The sequence below is a fragment of the Bos javanicus genome, chromosome 27, assembly GCF_032452875.1.
Source record: "Bos javanicus breed banteng chromosome 27, ARS-OSU_banteng_1.0, whole genome shotgun sequence".
NCBI lineage: Eukaryota > Metazoa > Chordata > Mammalia > Artiodactyla > Bovidae > Bos > Bos javanicus.
This window is the reverse complement of record NC_083894.1, coordinates 44,082,183-44,105,202: the sequence shown is the minus strand read 5'-3', so window position 1 is coordinate 44,105,202 and position 23,020 is coordinate 44,082,183. Positions and strand designations below refer to the sequence as shown.

Here is a 23,020-nt window from a genome sequence, read left to right as displayed (position 1 = left end):
ACCAAATAGTCTGCTGGCAAAAAGTTCTCATTCCTTTGTCGAAGAGTCATGAGAAATAGTGTTAACAGTGTTCTTTGCATTCGCGTTGGGAGGGTGTGGAACTTCCCTCCAAAGACAGTCTGAGAAGGCTGCTCGTTCATCTGTGCTCTGCTGTGAAAATGGATTTTCCCACCAATTTTGGCCACAGAGTGGAATTCAGTGATTTTCAACCTTTAAGGGGCAAAGGAATCACATGCGGGAGGTTATAAAAGATGTTCATTAGGGTCCCCACACCAGAGCCCAGAATTCAGAATTCAGTAGATGTCCTTATTATACAGAAATGTCTAATATTCATCTTTAACATCTTTAGATGCTCTTATGTGATCAATATGATTACTCTCATTTCACAGATGAGAGAATGAGGACTCAGGTTTCTGCCAAAGATAAAACATTAGACCTAGAGCTCAGATCTTTTAGAACCTAAATTTAGTGATTTTTTTCTTATGTGTGAAGATGGGTCTTGAGCCTTAAAATTGTCACTAGGATGGGAAGATCTTTTAAATGTATTATCACTTTAAGTAATTTATCCCCCTAACAATGATTGGCCATGTTCAACATGAATGTTTGTGAGGGTGATGGAAGCTCTAGATATTCTTTTTCATAACTGTCCATTCACAGCCAGGATGTTAATTAGGAAATAGTTTATTATCTTAGAGCTAAGCCTTCTAAAGAATTAAAGATTATTTAGTTAATTAGCTTGTAATGTATACTAAGGCTCTAACAATAGATTAGAGATAGGACAACTAAGAAATGATACAAATGGACTTATTCACAAAACAGAAACAGACTCACAGACTTGGAAGACAAACTGTGGTTACCAAAGCGGGGATGGGGGATAAATTAGGAGGTTGGCATTAACACACACACACTGTTCTATAGAAAACAGGCAATCAACAAGGCGCTACTGTAAAGCACAGGGAACTCTACTCAATATTCTGTATATAGGAAAAGTATCTGCAAAAGAATAGATGCATGTATGTGTATATATATACATATCTACACACACACACACACACACACACACACATATATATATGATGTGCTGTGCTTAGTCACTCATTCATGTCTGACTCTTTGTGACCCCATTGACTGTAGACTGCCAGGCTCCTCTGTCCATGGGATTCTCCAGGCAAGAATACTGGAGTGGGCTGCCATTCCCTCCTCCAGGGGATCTTCCCGCCCCAGGGATCAAACCAAGGTCTCCCACATTGCAGGTGCATTCTTTCCCATCTGAGCCACCAGGGAAGTATATATATATATATATATATATGTGTGTGTGTGTGTGTGTGTGTGTGTGTGTGTGTATAAATAAAACCGGGGCAAGTTATTTTACCCCAAGCCCCTGCATTTCCTTACCAATGTCATCCAGGTAACACTTTTAAGACGTAAGGCCCTTATGAAATTGGATTTTTTTAAAGGTGGGTATATAATTGCATTCTTTAGTAGCCCTTATTGCTTAGTTTGTGATCAATAAATTTTTTTTCATAAAAGCCATAGATTGTGCTTTATCTTCTTCCTTGGTTTATAGCAGTTATAGGGAGCCTGCAGTGGCTCCAAATAGAGAACTTCTTTACAGCATGTGTGACCAGTGGTGGAGAGTCCCTCTCTCCCAGGGGCAGCCTTATTCACTGTCATGGGCGACAGCTAAGTAAGAAGCTGGATTGCAAGTTGTCAGAAACAGAGGAGTGTCAGTGCAGGCAGGTAGACCAGGTGGCTCTAAAAATCCTTTCTTGCTTGGGTGACTATAACAGAGCATCACAAACTGGGTGTTCTTCAACAACAAAAGTGTATTATCTCGCAGTTCTGAAGGCGAGAAGTACAAACTCAAAGTGTGAGCAGGGTTGGGTCCATCTGAGGGCCGTGAGGGCAGGATGTGTTCTGGGTCTCTTATTGGCTTATAGAGGGTGTTCTCCTTGTGTCTGCATGGCATCTGCCCTCTCTGCTTGTCTCTGGGTCCGAATGTCCTCTTTCTATAGGATACCAGTCATAATAAACTAGGGTACACCCTAATGACCTCATGTTCACAAATTACATCTTTGACGACCCTATTTCCAAGTACGATCTCATTTCTAAGGCACCATGGGTTGTGAATGCTGGGGGTACACAATTCAACCCACAATGATCTGATTCAATGAGAAGCATCCATGCGAGAGAGAGGTCAGGAGTCTCAGTTTTCTCTTAGCTCTCCCACTTCTGTGCCATGAAACTGGAAATGTCTCCATCACTCTAGGCTTCTCTGTAAAATAAGTGATTTGCCTCAGATACAAATTAACTCTAAAATGCTTCTTTCCTTTTTAAAGTGTCTATACGTGTGGAACAGGAAATCACCCAGAGAGTCTCTGGATGCTACAATAAACTAGGAGCTTAGACAGTCTCTTACCTGGGTCCTCGTGGTGACCCAGGATCATAGTTAGCACGAAATACAGACTAAGCAAACAGGTCCAATATATACTTTTGCAAAAGTAAAGCTTCAAATCACTAGGATTCGATGGGCTGAGAAAGGAAAACAAAGGTATAATGTGCATCATGCCTCAATCTTTAGTGAGAAAAACATGCTCACACCTCAAAATATCACTGGAAGGACAGAGACAAAAGCCACTAACCGTCCCTGACAAGAGAATGGAGGCCCAAGGGGAGGGCAGATAGGGAAACTTGTCCTCATCACATCACGTTTGGAATAATAGGGAAATAGGTTTCTTGGTCAAAGAGTGCACAAGCATTACTTGGGGCTGGTGCACTGGGACGACCCAGAGGGATGGTATGGGGAGGGAGGAGGGAGGAGGGTTCAGGATGGGGAACACATGTATACCTGTGGTGGATTCATTTTGATATTTGGCAAAACTAATACAATTATGTAAAGTTTAAAAATAAAATAAAATTAATTAAAAAAGATTAAAAAAAAACCCATAAAAATATCTGTGTTGTCTGCAATTGTTCAGCCTTTTATTTTCAAGCCTGGATATTCTGTGTTTCAGTCATTTTGTGTTTGAGGGTCCTTATAAGTAGTCTTGACTTTTACAATTTTTGGTTCACAGGAAGCAGTATGGCTCAAGTGAATACTATATAGCTATTTGAACATGAAGGCATACAATGAAAGATTTAATAACCATACATTTTTAAAGATGCCTTTGCTGTACAAATATGGCACACCATGCACAGAACTGGCTAGAAATCTGCTACATTTGTCTTTGAAAGGCAAGGATCTTAGTAATCAATACCGTATTTACTACGGCATTTTTCATCTGCAAAATTTCCATACCTTCTACCACTTGTGACTAAGAAAGGCAGGTTTATTTTTCTACCCATAATTTCACCTTGGCTCCCTACCTAATTTACCGAGAGCAGCTGTTGTGAAAACTTCTTAGGAACAGGTACTAATGTGTAAACTGAATTTAGTTGATCTCTCTCTGGACCAAACAAACAGAGGTGTGATGAGACTGTTTCTGCAACTCCCACACTGGCTGAGAGAGGAGACGCAACCCCATAGCTGCAGCAGGAGGCAAACTGCACAGGCGTGGGGCGGCGCAAGCCAAGGATGGCTTTTCAGGGAAAGGAGACAAGGTGTGCCAGTCAACACGGCAGCCCTGCCACTTTAAATATGGGGGAAATAAAGATCCTGAAGGGTTTATATCCAAAGGGAAAAAAACAAAAAAACTTGAAATGTTCTATTTTGAGTCCTGTATTTTTGTCATTCACTTATAATATTATAAATGCATATTTAACCTGTAGACTAATCTCTATACATTAAAACACATTTGAAGCTGTCCTTTTAAAGTCCTAAAGTGCCTCACCAACATTTTATGGTGACAGCCCTTCTGGACTCACATGAAGTTGTTGATGAGAAATGCAAAGGACTGATTTTAGATTATATTCTGTAGGCAGAAACTGGGATTTTGACACCACTGTCCTTTTCTACAACTGGAGTAAATAAACACACGACCCAACGTAAGATTGTGAATGCATCTTAAGGGGATGGTTTGATGCTGTGCTTCCTATGTTTCCTAATAATTGCTTAAATGAATAACTTCTGTTATATAGAAATCATCTAACGTATGAAGCAGTGAGCACTAAGATTTTTTAAAGTTTCATGTTTCTTATTACACAACTGTAATGACTTTTTCTCCTCTATCAGTTACCTGTCGTGCATGTCTAACCTACCTACCTACCTGTCTATGCATCCATCCACCCTCCACTCATTCACTCAAGAAATGTGTGCTGAGGGACACAGAACACAAACTTATGGCCACCAAAGGGAAAGAGGGCTGGGGGAGGGCTAAATCAGGGGTTGGAGATTAACAAATACACACCATAATGTGTAAAATACAGAACCAACAAGGACCTACCGCATAGCACAAGGAACTATGGTCAGTCAGTACCCTGTGATAAGCCATAGTGGAAAATAATATGAAAAAGATATATACATATACAACTGAATCACCGTGTTGTACTCCTGAGACTAAAAGAACGCTGTAAGTCAACCGTCCTTCAGTTAAAAACAGACGTGCATTGAGTCTTTGTGAGATTCCAAGCTCTGTACCTTAATGAACAAGATGAATATGGAGCTGACTTCAGATCCCAAATTCAACCTTAACCTTTACCATATAGCTTTTTAATAAAAAATTAATTTATTTACTTTAGTTGGAGGATACTTGCTTTACAATACTGTGATGGTTTTTGCCATACATCGACATGTATCAGGCACAGGTATACATGTGTCCCCCCGTCCTGAGACCCCCACCTCCCTCCCCACCCCATCCCTCTGGGTTGTCCCAGGGCACCAGTTTTGGGTGCCCTGCTTCACGCACTGAACTCACACTAGACACCTATTTGACATATGGCAGTGTAGTATTTGTTTCAATTCTATTCTCTCAATACCATGTAGCTTTTTTGCTCCCCTCCAAGTGACCTCTCCTTCCCTTGACCTCAGGTAGCACGTTAATTACTGATTTAATTACTGAGTTCTTTATAGAACATTTTAACTACTCTTCCCCACTTTGCCAGCAAAATGCTTGCATAGAGCTCATTGCCTAACGGAGTGCCTTATATCCAGATGTTTTGCCACTTGCGGACAGAAGGGTGTTATCAAGAGTGACAGGTCAACTCGGTTGATGCCATCGTCACAAAGACCATCCCCCTCGTCTCCTCTTCCTCCTCTTCTCATCTTTGCTTTTGTATTTCCAGGTCCACTAGGGTGTCAGACACACACTCAGTGCTGCATAAATGTGCAGAGAGTGAATCGGCAAGTAAGAAAGTTACTTCTGACCCTTCTTCTAACTCTCTATTGTTCTTACTAGCACTATCCTATCCATAGATGCTTCTTTAAGAATTCATTTATTTTTGGCCATGTCCCATGGCATGCGGCATCTCAGTTCCCCAACCGGGGACTGAACCCCCATGCCCCGCATCGGACGCACAGGCTCTCCACCACGGGACCGTCAGGGATATACCACCACACAGGCTTTCGATGGGGCTATTTTGCAGAGGCCGATTTTTCAATCCATAGAATTTTTCCAGTGAGACTTGAACTTTTACATAATGAGGAAATCATTCAATGAGTAAATGAATGAAACACTCACTCCTATATTTTTCTCGACAACAATTTTGAAGTTGTGATGTGCATAAAAGTTTAAAAATTTCATAGAAAATAGCTTTGCTTTTAACCAGTTGGGATACAAGTGATGATTTTACATACTTAGTCCACAATCAGTATTTCATTACTGGCGGCTAGAAACAATATCCTAAACAATGTCTCCCTATAAGCAAGGCTCCAAGTACTTCTGGGAGCTAAAAAACCAACCAGGAAAGGATCACGTGTGGTAGAGCTGTGGCTGCTGATACCTTCAACTGTCCCCAAAGCCCCAGCAGACAAATACAAGGAAGTAAGTTCCAGAAGAGCAGAGACTTGGCTCGTAGTTCTGCTGTTGAATCCTAAGGGCTCAGCACATAGTAGGCCCTCAATAAATACTTGTTGAATGAATGAAGAAATACTCTGCTTCTTATTAAGCAGGAGTGGTTAATAACTGTCTCATGGGGCTCCCCTGGTGGCTCAGTGGTAAAGACTCTAGCTGCCATTGCAGGAGAGCTGGGTTAGATCCCTGGTCTGGGAAGATCCCACATGCCATGCAGCAACTAAGCCCGAGTGCCACAGCTATAGAGCTGGGGCTCCAGAGCCCAGGGCTCCTACTTCTGAAGCCCACACGCCCTCGAGCCTGAGCTCTGCAACGAGAGAAGCCCCCATCTAGAGAGCAGCCCCCACTCCCCGCGACTAGGAAAAGCCCAGGCAGCAATGAAGGTCCAGCCCAGCCAACAAACAAAGTGACGGGAAAGAGAGACCTGCCCGGCACATGGCGCCACTCTTCTGACGTCCCCTCCCTCTGCCCACATACATGCTCAGGCCCCAGCCTTGAACTGCTAGGTCAGAATCTGCCCTTGACACAGTCCCCTTGATTCTTCGCAAACATGGGAAGCGTCCCTATAAAACACGTCAAGTTCACTTTTCTGCCTCCAACAAATGAAACTTCCCAATCCAAAGTAACACCATTTTCAAGTGTACAGGGCTAGTTGTTGGTAAAATTACTGCTGTTTTTGAGAAATGATGTCAGACGCTAGGGTTTGACCTCTTTCTCTCTCGGCCTCTCTCTTTTCCCCTTCCTTCCCACATGTTCCCTGTCTGGCAATGAAACAACATGACCCAGAGGAAGAGCACAGAGTCTAACTTTCTATGCTAATCTCCATCTTTAATGTTCAACAACGTGATAACCAGAGCACCCTCAAAGCAAAAGCGTCACGTCCTGCATGTGCACACCTTTCCGCCTTCCTGCCCTCTGCGCGCCCTCCTCACCTTGCCCTGTGCATCTTCTGGAAGCAACAAGACGTGGTACTTGCTGAGTATCTGGCATGTGCAGGTCAAGCTTACCCACTTAATCTTTATGCCAACAAGAAGCCCAGTTATGGGAGGGGAGCACGGAGCCAGGCTCACTGTCAGCCCTCATCAACACACCCTCCAAGCACTGCACCTTTTTAATGACACTCCGAATGTTTGTTATTGTCATGACGACTGAGCAGAATATGAAGAAAGGATGCCAGAGGAATGAGAATCAGAAAGGCAGCTCTGAAACCCTTGGAGAAAGTTGTCTGGGAACATAGTCATTTTTTACGGGTTTGGTCCAATCGAGCGATACCCCAAGGTCATACTTACTCAAGCCCATTCCTGGCTTCCACCTCCAGCGTTTTAAAACCCAGCTACCTGTCTGATAGCAAACCTAAGTGAGATCGAGTCACTGTTCTTTTATGGAACAGGACACTGGGGCTCCAGGGCACTTAGCCTCTTGCTTGTAATTGCTGGAACTTTCGCATTTCGGGTTCCTCGGAGCCCTTTCCATTCTGCTGTCACATCACGTTTTCTGTCGGCAGCCCCGCGCTGCCCCTCCTTCCGTGTGGTCCCCTGGCACCCTAAGGACAGGAAGCCCGAGGTTTACTTTCCCACAGAGATCTGCCCACGAAGTTCAGCGTAAGAGTCACTGAAGATTTGGGATACAAGTCTTTGGGATACCACATTAGCGATGCTGTCTTATCATCACGTCCTACTCGGTGGTACATGATATTTATTTGTCAAATTACGGATGACAATATCAATCACTTGAGCAAGATCAGTGTTGCCTGCTAGGTGTCTCCACTATGAAATTCCTTTTTTTCTTGTGGAAATATTCGGAGACTATGTAAATACAATGTTCCCTATTGCACCTTCATCTACTATGCTTATCATCCATTGATGTCTCTTGCTGAATAAGTTGCAGAATGGTAATTTTTAATTTTCCTATGTCTATTCACTGCATTCTATTGTAAGTAAAAGCTTTACCTTCTCTGTTTATATCTGTGTGGAATAATAGAGTCATAGTTCATTCAGTGGGTTATTATCTATTGTTATCTTTTAAAAAATCCAAAGTCATGGGATTTGGATGAAAGTAACTGGGCTTACCAGGCATCCTGTATTTCTGCAACTTCCTGACGCCATGAGACCAAGCTGAAACACCAAGAGCCAGCAACAGCCTACTCTGACCTTTGTTTGCCTGGCACCTCCAAATGTTTTGTAAGCATCTAAATCCTTCTATTAATTCCCTTCCTGTTTGCTTGCCAAGAATAGTTTCTATTTTTCTCACCAAACCTTCACTAAGACAACGTTTCACTCCTGCCCTTAAGTGGACATTTTGTACCACACATCATTCTCTATAAAAGCACCTGCATTTACAAATATTTCTTTATTTGTCCAGCTTCTCCTTTATGAATTGCTTCATGGCAGAGGTCACAACATAAATTTTGTTATCCCTATTCTAAAGGAGATCAGCTCTGGGTGTTCTTTGGAAGGACTGATGCTAAAGCTGAAACTCCAGTACTTTGGCCACCTCATGCGAAGAGTTGACTCACTGGAAAAGACTCTGATGCTGGGAGGAATTGGGGGCAGGAGGAAAAGGGATAACAGAGGATGAGATGCTGGATGGCTTCACCGACTCGATGGATGTTGAGTTTGAGTGAACTCCGGGAGTTGGTGATGGACAGGGAGGTCTGGAGTGCTGCGATTCATGGGGTGGCAAAGAGTCAGACACAACTGAGCGACTGAACTGAACTGAACTGAACTCTAGCAGTTGACTGAATCAACCATGTTCATACTACGTAAGAAGGAAATATTTCTTTACTACCAATAAATAGCATTAACCTATTTCCAGGATTGGATCCTCTCAAGAAATGCACGTGCAGAAAGGGATCACTGAGATAATAGTGGCCCTAAGCACTGAGACTCCATTGTCTAAAGAGACGGAGGGACAGAGTAGGGGTACAAGGAAAAGTCAAAGGAACTTCTCTTGTCTGAAAGCTACTGGCTGCAGCAACCCTAGGTCAATGAAGCAGCTTCTGTTGCTACTCCCCAGAAGGTGGCTGTAAAGAGATTAAGGGAGCCCAACGGCTTTGTTGAATGTGCTTTTATGTGTCCACAGCTCAGCTCCCATCCTACACCCATCGTTTCTTTCTCTCCTAACTGCACTTCTTTTTCCCCAGATGTTTCATGATTCTTCCTGACTCATGCTAAGTCGCTTCAGTCGTGTCCGACTCTGTGCAACCCCATAGACGGCAGCCCACCAGGCTCCCCTGTCCCTGGGATTCTCCAGGCAAGAACACTGGAGTGGGTTGCCATTGCCTTCTCTAGTGCATGAAAGTGAAGTCACTCAGTCGTGTCAGACTCTTAGCGACCCCATGGACTGCAGCCTACCAGGCTCCTCCGTCCATGGCATTTTCCAGGCAAGAGTCCTGGCTCATATCTGAACTCAAAAAGGTCAGAGGAAAGAAGGCCGTGAGGTAGCAGATGGGTGGCAGCACTTGGCACATCTGGGTAGGAGGGGCCACTGCAGCCCTGCACATTTGTGTGTCCACAGGTGAGAACTGGGGCCCCAAAGCCATGATCATCAGGGGCTCATCATCCCACAGTCGTCTGTGTAGATCCATCACTTGATGAACAGAGGAACTCTCCCACCAAAAGCTGGATGGAATCTATTAGATTCCAGAACCTTAGCATATTCTGAAACAATTAAATTTCATTTCCCTACCGACTCATGGAATGAGCTTTTGAACCAGAAATAAAATCAACTAACAGCAATAAAATGTTATAATTAATATACCCTGAATTTGTGGATCGAGATTTTCACACCTGCTACAAAATCAAGAACTCAGGGTGTTAGTCAGAGATGCTCTGTACATCTGGGAATTATAGGATATGGGGCTGTAATTCTCAGCCCAGAACTACAGGATATGGGGCTTTGCAATGTTCCACTCAGTTGGAAACACAGACTGACTTAATCTTGGACTGGTTGTGACTTAGTCAGCACTAGAAGGAAATAACCAATAGGCGTAGCAACACGGGGTCTCTTGGTTTGACTGGGAAAAACACCAACACAAGTCCAAATCAATCACATAAGAAAAGGAATCAAGTAAAACTTTGGCAATCCATTAGTTGATGAACTTCCACATTCAAAATAAGAAGGCTACTTATGTGCATAATACCTGTCACTCAAACAGTGCTTATTATAGGCTGAGCCGCGTTCTAAATGATTTAACCCACATAATCATGACCACATGCCTAGGAAGTAGGTTAATTATTAGTCCCATTTTACAAACAAGGACATTGAGATACATAGGGATTATGTGACTTAGCCAAGGCCATGATGATGGTGAGCAGCAGTTCTAAGACTTGAACACAGGCAGTCTAGCTCAGAAGCCAGCTGGACCACACACAAGGCTGTCTTTGTCCACAAAAGCTCAAGTATTTTGAACATTATAAACCCAAAGGAAGAGATCATCAGGTCCACTCCCTTCATTTTAAAGATGAGGAAACAGCAGCAAAGAGGACAGAGATTGGCTCAGGGTCCTACAGCTCAATACATCACTCGTCGTTCTTCAGTGACAAAGAACACGCACTGTCAGTCAAATCCGTCGTTTCACGTTTAATGGTTCCTGAAGGGCAAATCAGAAGTTTAAATCCCAGTCTTTTGCAACCTTGCAGGAACTGTACGCTGGCTTCTCCAGAGCTGTGCGTGACAGGAGGCCGTGGTCTCAGCGGCCTGGTGAAGCACCTGATGGGTCGTCTCCGGGTCCGGGAAGCACGATGGTGCCTAGAAGCCTCTAACAGTGCAGCGGGCAGGCCTTTCAGAGAGACGGAGCCCGGACTTCAGCGCGGTCGTTCAACGACCAACAGATCTGATCTGAGCTGGGTCTTCCTCTACTTTTATTGAAATACCTAGAGTTAGAAACCTTTGCTTTGGAAATACGATCTTTATGCTGCTCTATTTATGTTTCATGCATTTCAAAACAAGACTCTTTGGAGCTTCTCTTCTCCGTGGCATGCTTCCCAGTAATTCACTCTTCCATGAGATGGGATACATTTGGTTCAGAAGTCAGGTTTTATTTCCCCCATTTCTTATTTTATCAAGATTTTGTTCCTGTTATTGTTGTTCAATTTGAATTATAACACTGTCATTTGGATATATGTAATTGAAAAAAACTCCTAGTCTGAAAGGTCTTGCCTACGTTTAAACACATCTTAACTCACAGCTTGGTTACTGTATTGGAGACTGTTCAGTGCTTTGCTTTCAGAGGAGCAAATGTTGAACTTTACATTTTTATAAGGTAACAGTATAATTAAGAGGTGTAAATGTGTTCATCTCTTAGGCTTGCTTTCTCCTAAGGTTGCCCAAACAGTGGTTGAGTTTTATACATATTGCTACAAAAATAATACTGAAGTTGGACAAGAAAAAAAAAAAAAAAGACTCTTATGGAAAATCCTTCATGTTCCCCAAAGCAAAGCAACCACTGTGACTCTCCAGTGTCCTTCAGTAAAGGCAAACACACAAGTGCACCATCTCCTTGGCAGGCCCAAAGTCCCTGTGACGAAGCATAATTAAAGTAAAAGAGACCCACTTCTGTCTCCTCAAGGAGAATGACCTAATTGTGGACAGAGTGTTTTTTCTTTTTAATCCATCATGGAGGTAAGATGTTGCAAAAAGAAGTCTGTATTATTTAGCTCATTGGGCCTTCAGAGACCTTACATCTTAATCCCCTTGGTTGTGTTGACAAGTTCTGTCATCGATAAACTCAGACCTGCATCATAACAACTGTTGAAAACTGAATCAGATATTAGAAAACAATGTCACTTACTGGCTTCTAACCTTTTCAACCCTTATTTCTATTTTCATCCTAAGAATATTCTCAGTGCTTGTACAAAAAAAAAAAGGATGATGATGCATATGAGGAATCTGTCAACTTTTAAAGACAAGCACAAGAGTGAAAACAGAGGCAAGTAACTGCTGTGCTGGTGTTGAGAAGGCCGGTGACAGAGCTCCAAGAACAAGGTCACTTAAGAAAGACTCAAGTTGAGGAGCAGTGTCTGAGAAGAAAGAAAAAACAAAAAGAAAATTATTTCTACCAGAACCCTAATTGCTTTTAAATTAAGAGGGAGAATGTGCTTTATGCATAGAATGTATCTCTAGTGTGATGATCAGGGTCCTCTTCACGAAATCAGAAAAGAAGTAACAGATTTGAAAATTAAAGTAGAAGGCCCAGAGAGAAGAAACACATGGTTAAGTTTTCAGACATCAACATGAATCTGAATGCTCTCTAACACATTCATTACCTTTCAGTTAAACTGAACTTGGCATGGAAAAGAAACTAATCAAATGTCTAGTGTTGCCCAGAAAGACAGGAAAAGGGCGGCACAGATTCATGATCCACCCCATCAGATGCAAGCTCTGCTCCTCTTTCCTGAAGGAGGCTGGCCCTGGAGACCTCACACAACCAGGCAGACAACTAACTCGGCGTCCTTTCGGCCAAGCTATGGAGTAAAGGGCGGGGTAGAAGGGAGGCTGTGGCCAGCTCATCCCCGGCCCTGGATGCTTTCCAGGGCCAACCACCCTGGCCCAGGCAGATGGCGCGGGACTTACCGCATTAAAATTGGGGAAGAGGTTGACTGCGGCCGCCGTGTCGAGAGGAAATGGGAGAAACGGCTTAATGTCCAGCGACGGTTGCAAAGGCGGGGCTGGTGGCCGGACCAGGGCTGGGAGAGCGGGGCTCTGGCATGTGCCACCTGTACAAAGGAGAAGAGAGGGCACGGTCAGGGAACTGGAGCATGGGGAACACACAGCACTCAGTCACCCAGGCCTCTTCTGAGACCAAAATGCCAGCTTTCCAGGTCACTGGAGAAAACAAGACACAGAGCGCACTGACCCCAAAGCCAGGACCCAGCAGAGGCACAGGTGAGCAGAGGGCACACACTTGCTGCTCCCGTCCCTCTCGGATCAGGACTGTCTGCCTACGTAAGCAATTGTTAACATTTCAAACATCTCATAGCCCACAGTCCATTCTTCTTTTTCTGCCTCGAGCTCTGGATTGAGTCACCAGCAAACCTGTAACTAAGATCCTTTGATTCAAAGGGAAAACTCTTTCAATTATCCCCTAACCGTCTTTGAAAACGAACTTTGGCTGAAAATATGCATCCAGTCTGAGTGATTCTTTTACAGAACTGCTCTTTTCCACCACGTCCCAGACTCTGGCAGCGAGATGACATGAAGCTGGCACAGGAAGGAAACTTAACCACAAACACGGGCAGCCATACCTGACAGCCCTGGCGACTGGAAGATTAAAACCAGCAAATCCAGCTACAAATCACAGGATCCCTGAGCCACTTAATCCCTGCGGCTTTAAAGATTCAAGACTACCTGCCCCCTGCCTTCCCAGTCACGAGTAGGTAGAATATGGAAGGCCATCAAGGAGAAGGAATGGCATGTGACGGCAACACGGACACCTCCTTCGCACACCAGTGGGCAGAGGCTGTCCGCAGGAGACTCACACCTTTGCCCCCTGTTCTAGGATTTCACCGCGTTTGGAAGCTGAAAGGAGCCTACCTCCCTGTTCTGTCTCTCATACTCTGGTTACGTTCCAAAACATCAATTTGTTGTTAATTAAAGGCTGTTTGAATCCTAGGAAACTGTTAAAATATGCCAGCGTTCTTCTAATCTGAGAGGCAAGCAACAGACTGTAAAAACCTACTGGTGAGAATCCAAAGAAGCATTAGGAAAACAAAACGCACTGGGATTTTTCCTTTTTCTCATGGAAAAGAATTCTAGGAGACAGAAAAGAGAAGAAAGGCTCCTGTTTGTGCCACTTCCTTGCCTGCCATCTTGCTTTTAAAACAACCTGGAGCGAGATCCCATCCAAGTTATCTTTACAGGTCTTACCAGGTCAGCTGCACACAGACCACCCTCTTGCGCCCCGTCAGTCACCTGAACAAAGATGAACATTTAAAAAACGCTTCCCCCACGGCAGATCCAACCCTACTGGAGCAGAGGATCTACCAGCAAGGCGGGTGACGTGACATCCACAGCAGAAGCCATCAGCACAGGATTTAACTAACCATACAAAAAAACCATCAGGTCTCCTGGCTTCAGGTATAAAATCAGCCAGAGCCAAATTAACAAAACCAGTATTTTTCCCACTCTTTCTTTCTTCCCTCTTGAACTGTTCTTCAATGACAAGGCCAACAATATCCAGTTTGAAACAACAAACCAATTAAAGTGAAAAATAGTAAAGAGTCAGAAAATAGAGGGCTGATGTTAAAACAGAGGGAGATAAAAGCAAAATACAGTGAGTTACAGTCACCAGGGCGCACTATAAACCAACTTTACTGTCCACGGGGTGGTATAGAGGGCATTCGTAAAACGTCGATGATGGGCCTGCCGTGAGTTTAGTGCTCCTACCAATTTCTCTTTTGATGAAAAGTTAAAGAACCAAAATAAAACTTTGGTTGGTGCCTCTTTAGAAAACTCAGAAGTAAAATAAGTTTGGGTTGAAATCTGAGGTGCAATTTAACATGTCCGTAAATAATAGCTTTAAACATATCATTTTAAATTATTATTATCTGTGTCAGAGTCACACCTTGCAAAAGGTATTCATTCATGTATATCCATTACATTGTTTGACCCTAAATTCTCAGAAATCAGGTAACGGATAGCATAATACCATGGAGAGAAAAAATAAGTTGATCAACTCTTTAGCTGTTTATGCTGCTTCCACAGAAACATTTCATTCTTCTAATTATAAGAATGCAATTTAGCAGGAACATATTCTGGAATTATTTCCTTTATGAGTTCCCCATTTGTTCAAGAGAGCCAAAGAGGTTCTGGAAAAGCTCAGGCTTCTTTTTTTTATCCACCATGCTGAGAGGAACAAAGAATAAATATACACTGATTCTACCACTAGGGAAAATTAATTCCTCTAGATATATACCTCTCTTCCTCTGAGATACGGGTTTCATTTGCATTTTATTATACATACAGTTCAGGGCCCTCTCTTAAGGTTGCAACTGGGGCTTCCTACGTAGGGGATAAGAAGACATGGAGGAAGACTCGTAACATTGGAGGGGAGCTGCTGATACTATCTGAGTTCAGCCCTTTCTACCTAATTGAAGAGAGAAAAGTGTAAGATCATTGGAAAACAGAGAACATGGTGTGACCATACATTCTTCAGCCACTTGCCATGCAAACCCAGGTGGGGTGGACAACAGAGGATGAGATGGCTGGATGGCATCACCGACTCAATGCACATGGGTTTGGGTGGACTCCAGCAGTTGGTGATGGACAGGGAGGCCTGGAGTGCTGTGGTTCATGGGGTCGCAAGGAGTTGGACATGACTGAGCAGCTGAACTGACTGACGGAACTGACTATAGTATTAATATTTAGGCCCCAAATTAAGACTGTCTCTTAAAAATTATCTATGACTAACATTTCTGCTCTTAAAATTAGGATACATTCTGAAAAATATTTTGCTTGTTTCAATCTGTATACGCTCAGCAGTAAGAATACTATTGGAAAACAGTATGAAGTTAAAACCAGCAAACATAACATGTTTCCTGTAAAGCAGACTAAAATGTGCTCCTTGAGAAAACAGCTATTTCATTCTTTCATTTTTTAAAAGAATTTATTATATTTAGGGCCTGAATGTATGTTTACTATTATTTTCTTTATTATAAAATTATCTTGACAATAATAAACATCAAGATATATATGAATGTGTAGACAGGACTGTAGGTAACAAAGAGTTTGCTGTGTCATTACCATTTACCAGTGTTGCTTCTTTCGTCAGAATGTCACTTCTGAAAATATTGATGCTCTTACTTTGAGAAAAGCAGTTTGAAGCCTCCATGGGTTGGGAACAGAAAAGATACAAATGCACGCCCTTTGTATGGAAAACTCTGTGGTACTACTTCTAGTATCACGTATTTCATACACTATGCAATTTTAACTTACATAGCTTTTACAAATTAAGCCTTAACAGAACATTCAGATTTCAGAGCAGTTAATATCTCTCTATTCCAAATTTCTTTACATCCCATTATATTCAATAAACTAAAAAACATTCATTGAATAGACATCAGTTATTAGACCTATACTGAGTAAGGTATTGAATAATGAAGGTAAATAAGGTAAATCGATGAAGCAAGTGATCTAAGCTCATAAAACTCCTCTCTGTCCCTTCTTGAGGCTTGGATCTGCTAGCCTAGATTCATACTTAGAATTCAGAATTAAATTATAGAGCAAACATATACTGGAGAGCATACTTTGGTCTATTCACAAGATAGCTAGCTCTGTATTCACAGCAGTGCGAATCTGTGAACTGAAAAAATACTGGAATAATCTGTTTGTTTATAGGACATTTGTTAATCGAGATTATCTAAGAAAATAAGACATTATACACTTCAACAATTTGCATTTTTGAAAACCTAATTAAAATGCCAATTTGGAAATATTCGTTTTAATAATTTATACAGACAAATAGGAATTCTAAACCACTGGTTGTCAGCTGAAGCGTCACATTAGAGAAAATGTAGGTAAAGTGCCTAGCAGAGAGCCTGACTAGGCGGTGCTACGTGAGGTGGGTGTTTTTAATGAACCCAATAAATTCCAAAGGAATGTTCAGGTTGGTGCAGACGCATATCTGGGCCCCCTAGAGGAGGTCAATCAAGAGAACCCTAAAGGCACCTGCCTATTCTGCACTTGGTTGATTCTGGCCCCTGCAGAAGGAGAGACTTCACAGTTAGAGGTTACCTTGTAAATCAACATTTTGAAATATTCCTTGAGAGTAAAATAGTGTTCTTTCCATAATATAACACTTCTAACCTTGAACTTCTGCACTTGGTCCATTCATGGTTCATAAAACAGTCAGACATCCTGTCTCACAGCTTAACCTACTACTTAATCACTCATTTCCCCAAATGGCAAAACTGAAGTTAAAAATGATCAGGGGTTGCTGCTGTTGAATATTATCACACACACACATATATATATATAATATCTGTATTTATAGAAAGCAGAAGAAATCCCTGATTTCTTGATGGGAGAAATAATTTCTAGCATACCTTTTTCTTTCAGTATAAATTTAATTATATATGTGTATATATATATACACACATATATTTGTATATGTATATATATATGCTTGTGTGCTGTGCTAAGTTGCTTCAGTCGTGTCCAATTCTTCATGACCCCACAGACTATAGCCCACCAGGCTCCTCTGTCCATGGGACTCTCCAGGCAAGAACACTGGAGTGGGTTGCCATGCCCTCCCCCAGGGATCTTCCCACCCCAGGGACTGAGCCTGCATCTCCTGCCTTGCAGGTGGAGTCTTTACCCACAGAGCTACCCAGGAAGCCCATATATATGCTTACCTATACTGAAATATACACATATGTTCAGCAGCGTCAACAGTGAGCCAGAGTTAAACTGCTAAACTGCTCCGAATATTTAATCTAGTTGAATAACACTGAGAACATTTTACACATCAAGTCGTAAGTAGTTACTTGCAACTAATCTGACAGGAGTGGAACGTTACTGACATCCAATCCCAACTACTGCAGTTTGAATTTGCCATGTGTGCTGAGGGAGGGAAGGGCAAGATAGGGTTTCTGGGGCCTACGTGATCGAGGACATAGAGAATTATATCTGATACTATGAACAGGAAGTAGAAAAGAAATGATGGATTGGGAGCATAAAAGCAAAACTTGACTTGACACAAAACAATGGCCATTGAATGCTGTTGCTGGTGAAACAGACCAGCCAGGGTGGAAGGGGGTGAATGCTGAGAAAAAAGCTAAATTTTACAAATCTGTTAAGTAGTTGGTATGTGCTAGGCCCTGCTATGGGCCTCCCTGGTGGCTCAGATGGTAAAGAATTCGCCTGCAATACAGGAGACCTGGCTTTGATCTCTGGGTTGGGAAGATTCCCTGGAGAAGGGAATGGCCACCCACTCTAGTATATACCCTTAATTCCTTTAAAATACACAATAATTCTGCCAGGAGTCTATTATAATGCTGAATTTGCAAACTCAAAAGTCAAAGCTATCATCTAAAATACATTGCATCTGAAAACCACCCAGGTAATAAATGGCATTCATCGTCACGCTGAGTAATCCTAACAAGCTTCAGTGCACTGATACAAACAGCCTTTAAGTTAAAACAACAAACACAAACAAAATGACAACAAAGAAGAATACTGTGAAGTCAGTTTTGTCATACAAGGCAAGCCAGCTCCCTTGCAGCCAGAATGGAATGCACTAAATCAGAAGTCTTATGAGAAAATTTTATTGCTGCTCAAAAAAAAAAAAAAAAGGAGTAGACTCATTCCATGTAAAGATGATAAGGAATGTTCAGTATTTATTACCAGTATTTGTCTACATGGGAAAACGCTGATCCTGCCCTATCTTCGAGAAAGTCTCCAGAAACACATGGGCTTCATATCAAATGTTTCAAAAGCCCTCCAGTTTGCATTCTTTAACATCTACTTGCCAAATCAGAAAAACAAATACGTGTTTGTCACATTCCCTGGTGTGGCTGCCTCCCAAATACTCCAGGCTGCTGGCTGGGGATTACAGTGGGCAGTCTGCTGTTGAGGTTATCTTTTACTCCTTAGCTAGAAAAACTGTATGTTTACCATACTCCCTTCAACGTCAGTGATCCAAACTCCCATTCAGTTCCCATCTTTGTTTAAACGTTGTTCCCAACAGAATGATACAATTAGAAATGGATTTGGAGATAAAATTGAATTTAGTGTGACTCGGTCACCATTTTTCTTTCATGGCTTTCATTTTCCCTCTGTTCTGAATTGTTGGTTCGCCTATTAATTGATCCAGCACCTTCTACCTGAGGATGAAGCTCCTTGTGGGCATAAAGTGCGTTGCCCTTGGAAGGTCAGTTTGGATATTAAAGCAGGATCTGGCCCACAGGGGCAGCAGGCAGCACTGAGCTATTCCTGCTGAGGACCGCTGCCCCAGCCCTTCTTCCCGTGACCACAGAGGGGAAGAAGGTAAGAAGGGGACTGAGTTACAGCAACTCTAACACTAACCTGGAAACCGTGATGCAGAAACATTTGCCCAGGTTAACTGACTCACACTTTACCCATAAAAGAAAGCCCATGTGAGCGATCTGTTTTCCCTTGTTTAAATTCTTTATTCATTTTAAGTCATGGAATTTAAATATTCCAAGACATCCAGTGGAATAGAACTCAGCCGTAAAAACGACGGAATACTCCTTTTCATTTGCACTTACAGGGATGGACCTAGAGATTATCATACTAAGCAAAGTAAGTCAGAGAAAGAAAAGAACCATATGACATCACTTATATGTGGAATCTAAAGCATGACACAAATAAACCTATGTGCAAAAAGAAACAGCTCACAGACACAGAGAGCAGTCTTGTGGTCCACGAGGGAAGAGCCGTGAGAGAGGCGTGGAGCGGGAGCCTGGGACCCAAACCAACAGAGAAGGGGTGAGCTCTCGCACAGCACAGGGAGTCGTGTTCATCATAGTCATAACGGAAAAGACTGTGATTAAATAAACGTTCCAGTAAACTGCGTCAAAGCCCACTCTGGAAGAACACTAAGAAAAAAGGACTAAATAATGCTTCCTCTGTCGTCATCATTGAACACTGGCACCAAAAGCAAAGCACTGCTCTGCTCTGGTTGTCACGTCTTCACTAGAGGCAATGTCGACCCTCTCACTTATTTGCCCCACTCTCACGACAATCCCCGGTGCCTGCAAAATGCTGTGATGATTCTAAGAGTACCAGAGTAGGGATTTTTAGACATTTAATCTTGTATATTCCTCTGCACTTCAGCCCCTCTGTTAGGGCATGAGTGAAGACAAGGAATTTCTCTCAGGCGATCAAACACTTTTGCCTGGAAACTTCCTCTCAAGTCCGCAACAGTGAATGTAAAAATGTAAAATTTTTCCTCAAGAAGAACTCACAAGATTTAATTTCACAAAATCATTTGTAACTAATCAAATAGGTGATCTAATGCTGAGATGTCCTGTATGGTAATCTTTAGCTGTGTGTGGTTAAGTACGAACTAAATAAAATTAAATGTTCAGTTTCTCAATCACATTTCAAGTGCTTGACAGCCACATGTGACCGAGGCTACCTCAATGAATAGAATACTGCAATTAAAAAAAAGGATGGACTGGGGAGGGATGTGGGATTGGGTACAGGATGAAGGGGAAAAATGCATGCCTATGGCCGAATCATATCGATGTAGAGCAAAGACCAACACAGTATTGTAAAGTGATATCCTCCAATTAAAATAAATTAATTAATTAAAAGAAGAAAAACATTTCCATCACTGCAGAGGGTTCCATCAGACTTTGTAGCTTCAATGCAAAACCAACGGTCCCCAGTAAGGAATCATTTACAGACAAGGTGCCTGATACAGTCTGTTCCAGAAAGCACTGCTGATAGGAGAGAACTCTTTGCTTTCCCCTGGGTCCGTCTCCTTTGGGGGATGGCCAGGAGAGCTTTCCCAGGGGCAGACTTGGCCACTGTTAGAAGGCAGACCCTGACAGGACTGGGTCAGCAAGAATTAGTCCTCCATTCCTGGAGAAGACAATGGCCAATCTAGGAATCTTTTGTGATCAATGATGATTATCCTCAAAGGAGAACTTAATGTAAAAAATGTAATGCTGAAATCAGTATTAATGAGTAGGGAGTGCCTTGGATAAAAATGACACCACTTCTGCAAACCAAAGATGCGAAATGGGCCTGTCCTGGGGCAAATGGTATTTTTTTTTAATTCTGTTCATTCTTGAGAGCGCTATCAGGAAGCTGCATTTCACCAAAGTGGGTCACAATTTAGTCTCACTAATAGCCAAATGTTCAAAGCTAGCTAATGTAGGCAGTTAAACTTCCCTTGATACCTCTGATCACCCTGAGGAGTAATTCTGTTCATAATAACCAGGCTTTAGTCATCTGACCCTTTGAAGAGAAGAAAAGATGCTGTCATCTTGTGGCATGGTCTCGTTTCGCGTGATCGGGGTCTTGCAGTTGGGCCTTTCCCAAGTGAACTTCTCTACGCCAGCACAGCTGGGCATACAGTTCACTGTTCCCCACACCCTGATAAATATTCTTCTGCCCTCACGTTCTTTCCATTTGGTATTATTGTGATACATTCTTTGCTTCCTCTCCAAGCATTTGCCAATCTGTGTAGGCAATCAGTGCAACCCAAGGCATTAACAAAACATTTCCTGAGCTTAAATGGTTTAAGGTGGGTTTCCCAATACCAAAAAGGTAAGTTAGGTAAGCATCACGCAAACTAGAGAACACCTTTGTTCATCTCCCTAAAGTGTCTTCAAGATATAGATGGTGAGGGAGAGCAAGTCTAAGAGGAGAAGACAAGCTCAGAGTTTTGACATCCTAAGACTGAGGTGTGAGTGGAAATGGGTCCTAGCACTTAGAAGACAGCTCTGTGCAGACTTCCTGCTGAGGGAACACTGGAGAGTCCTCACACAGGAACTGAAATTATGGATGTGAAAAAGATCTCCTTGGGAACAGGTAGAACAGAGAGACCAGCCTCCTGAACCTGGAGGCTCATCAGCCCAAGGAAGGAGACGGAGAAGGACTGGAATAAAAGATAAGGACAGGGAGTATGACCCCCAGAGGCAAGAGGGAAAGTATGTTTACAAAAGGAAATACTAAGTGGTCAGCACTGTTGAAGGCTGCCTGTGGAAGGACCAATTAAGATGCCAACTTCTGTGAGACTTCATGTCATCAAGATTTTTGGTGATCTTTATCAGTTATCTGTTCTTGTTGGTCGTGGTGTTCAGTCACTAAGTTATGTCTGGCCTTTGAGACCCCAGGGACTGCGGCACACTGGGCTTCCCTGTTCTTCACCATCTCCCGGAGTTTACTCAAACTCATGTCCGTTGAGTTGGTGATGCCAACCAACCAACTCATCCTCTATTGCCCCTTCTCCTCCCACCTTCCATCTCTCCCAGCATCAGGGTCTTTTCCAATGGGTCAGCTCTTCCCATTACATGGCCAAAGTACTGGAGTTTCAGCTTCAGCATCAGTCCTTCCAATGAATATTCAGGACTGATTTTCTTCAGGATGGACTGGTTTGATTTCCTTTCTGTTCAAGGGACTCTCAAGAGTCTTCTCCAGAACCACAGTTTGAAAGCATCAGTTCTCCAGGGCTCAGCCTTCTTTAAGATCCAACCATCACATCCATATGATTACTGGAAAAACCATAGCTATGACTATACGGACCTTTGTGTTATTTAGTGAGTAACCTCAAAGAGAAGTCATTTTCTCACAAAGCATTTGTTCCATGATTGCCTGGATACCAACATCTGAGGATACACAGGTCCCTTATATAAAATAGCATAGGATTTGCATATAACTTACACACATCCTCCTATACATTTTAAATCATCTCTGCTGCTGCTGCTAAGTTGAGATCACTTATAATACTTAATACAATGTAAATGTTATGTAAATAGTTGCCTGTGCCAGCCCAGAAAATTCAAATTTTGCCTTTTGGAACTTTCTAGAGTTTTAAAAAATATTTTCCACTTGAAGTTGGTTGGATCTGCTGATACAGAATTTTTGAATAGAGAGAGCTGAATGTGTATCAAAATTAAAGCTTCCTACCTTTGAAAGACAGCATTAAAACATAAAGAGAAGGCAACATGTTGCTATATTTAAAATATGTAACCGAAAGGACCTATTGCATAGCACAGGGAACTCTGCTCAGTATTCTGTAATAACCTAAATAGGGAAATAATTTGAAAAAGTATAGATACATACATAAGTACAAATGAATCACTTTGCTGTATACCTGAAACCATCACAACACTATTAACCAACTATATGCAAATATAAAACAAAAAGTAAAAAAAAAAAGTGGGGGAGCCAGCTATTGCTAAGAAAAATAAATATGCAACACATATATTTAACAAAAAATGCATTTGGAATATATAAAAAATTCTTATAGATCAATAACAAAATATTAACTCAAAGATATGCAAAAATTTTGAACAGACATTTCATAAAAGAAGAAATACAAACAGCAAATATGCAAATAAAAATCTGCTTAGCATCACTGGGGAAATGCAAAATAAAAC

The 23,020-nt window shown here is 42.2% G+C and overlaps 1 protein-coding gene across 1 annotated transcript in view; it reads right to left on the bottom strand.

Moving 5' to 3' along the window:
* ZNF385D (zinc finger protein 385D) overlaps nt 1-23,020 on the bottom strand; it is a 992,080-nt gene that overhangs the window by 248,992 nt on the left and 720,068 nt on the right. The window contains 1 exon segment of the mRNA XM_061404729.1: nt 12,522-12,664. Within this exon segment, the coding sequence (XP_061260713.1) occupies nt 12,522-12,664 (143 nt within the window).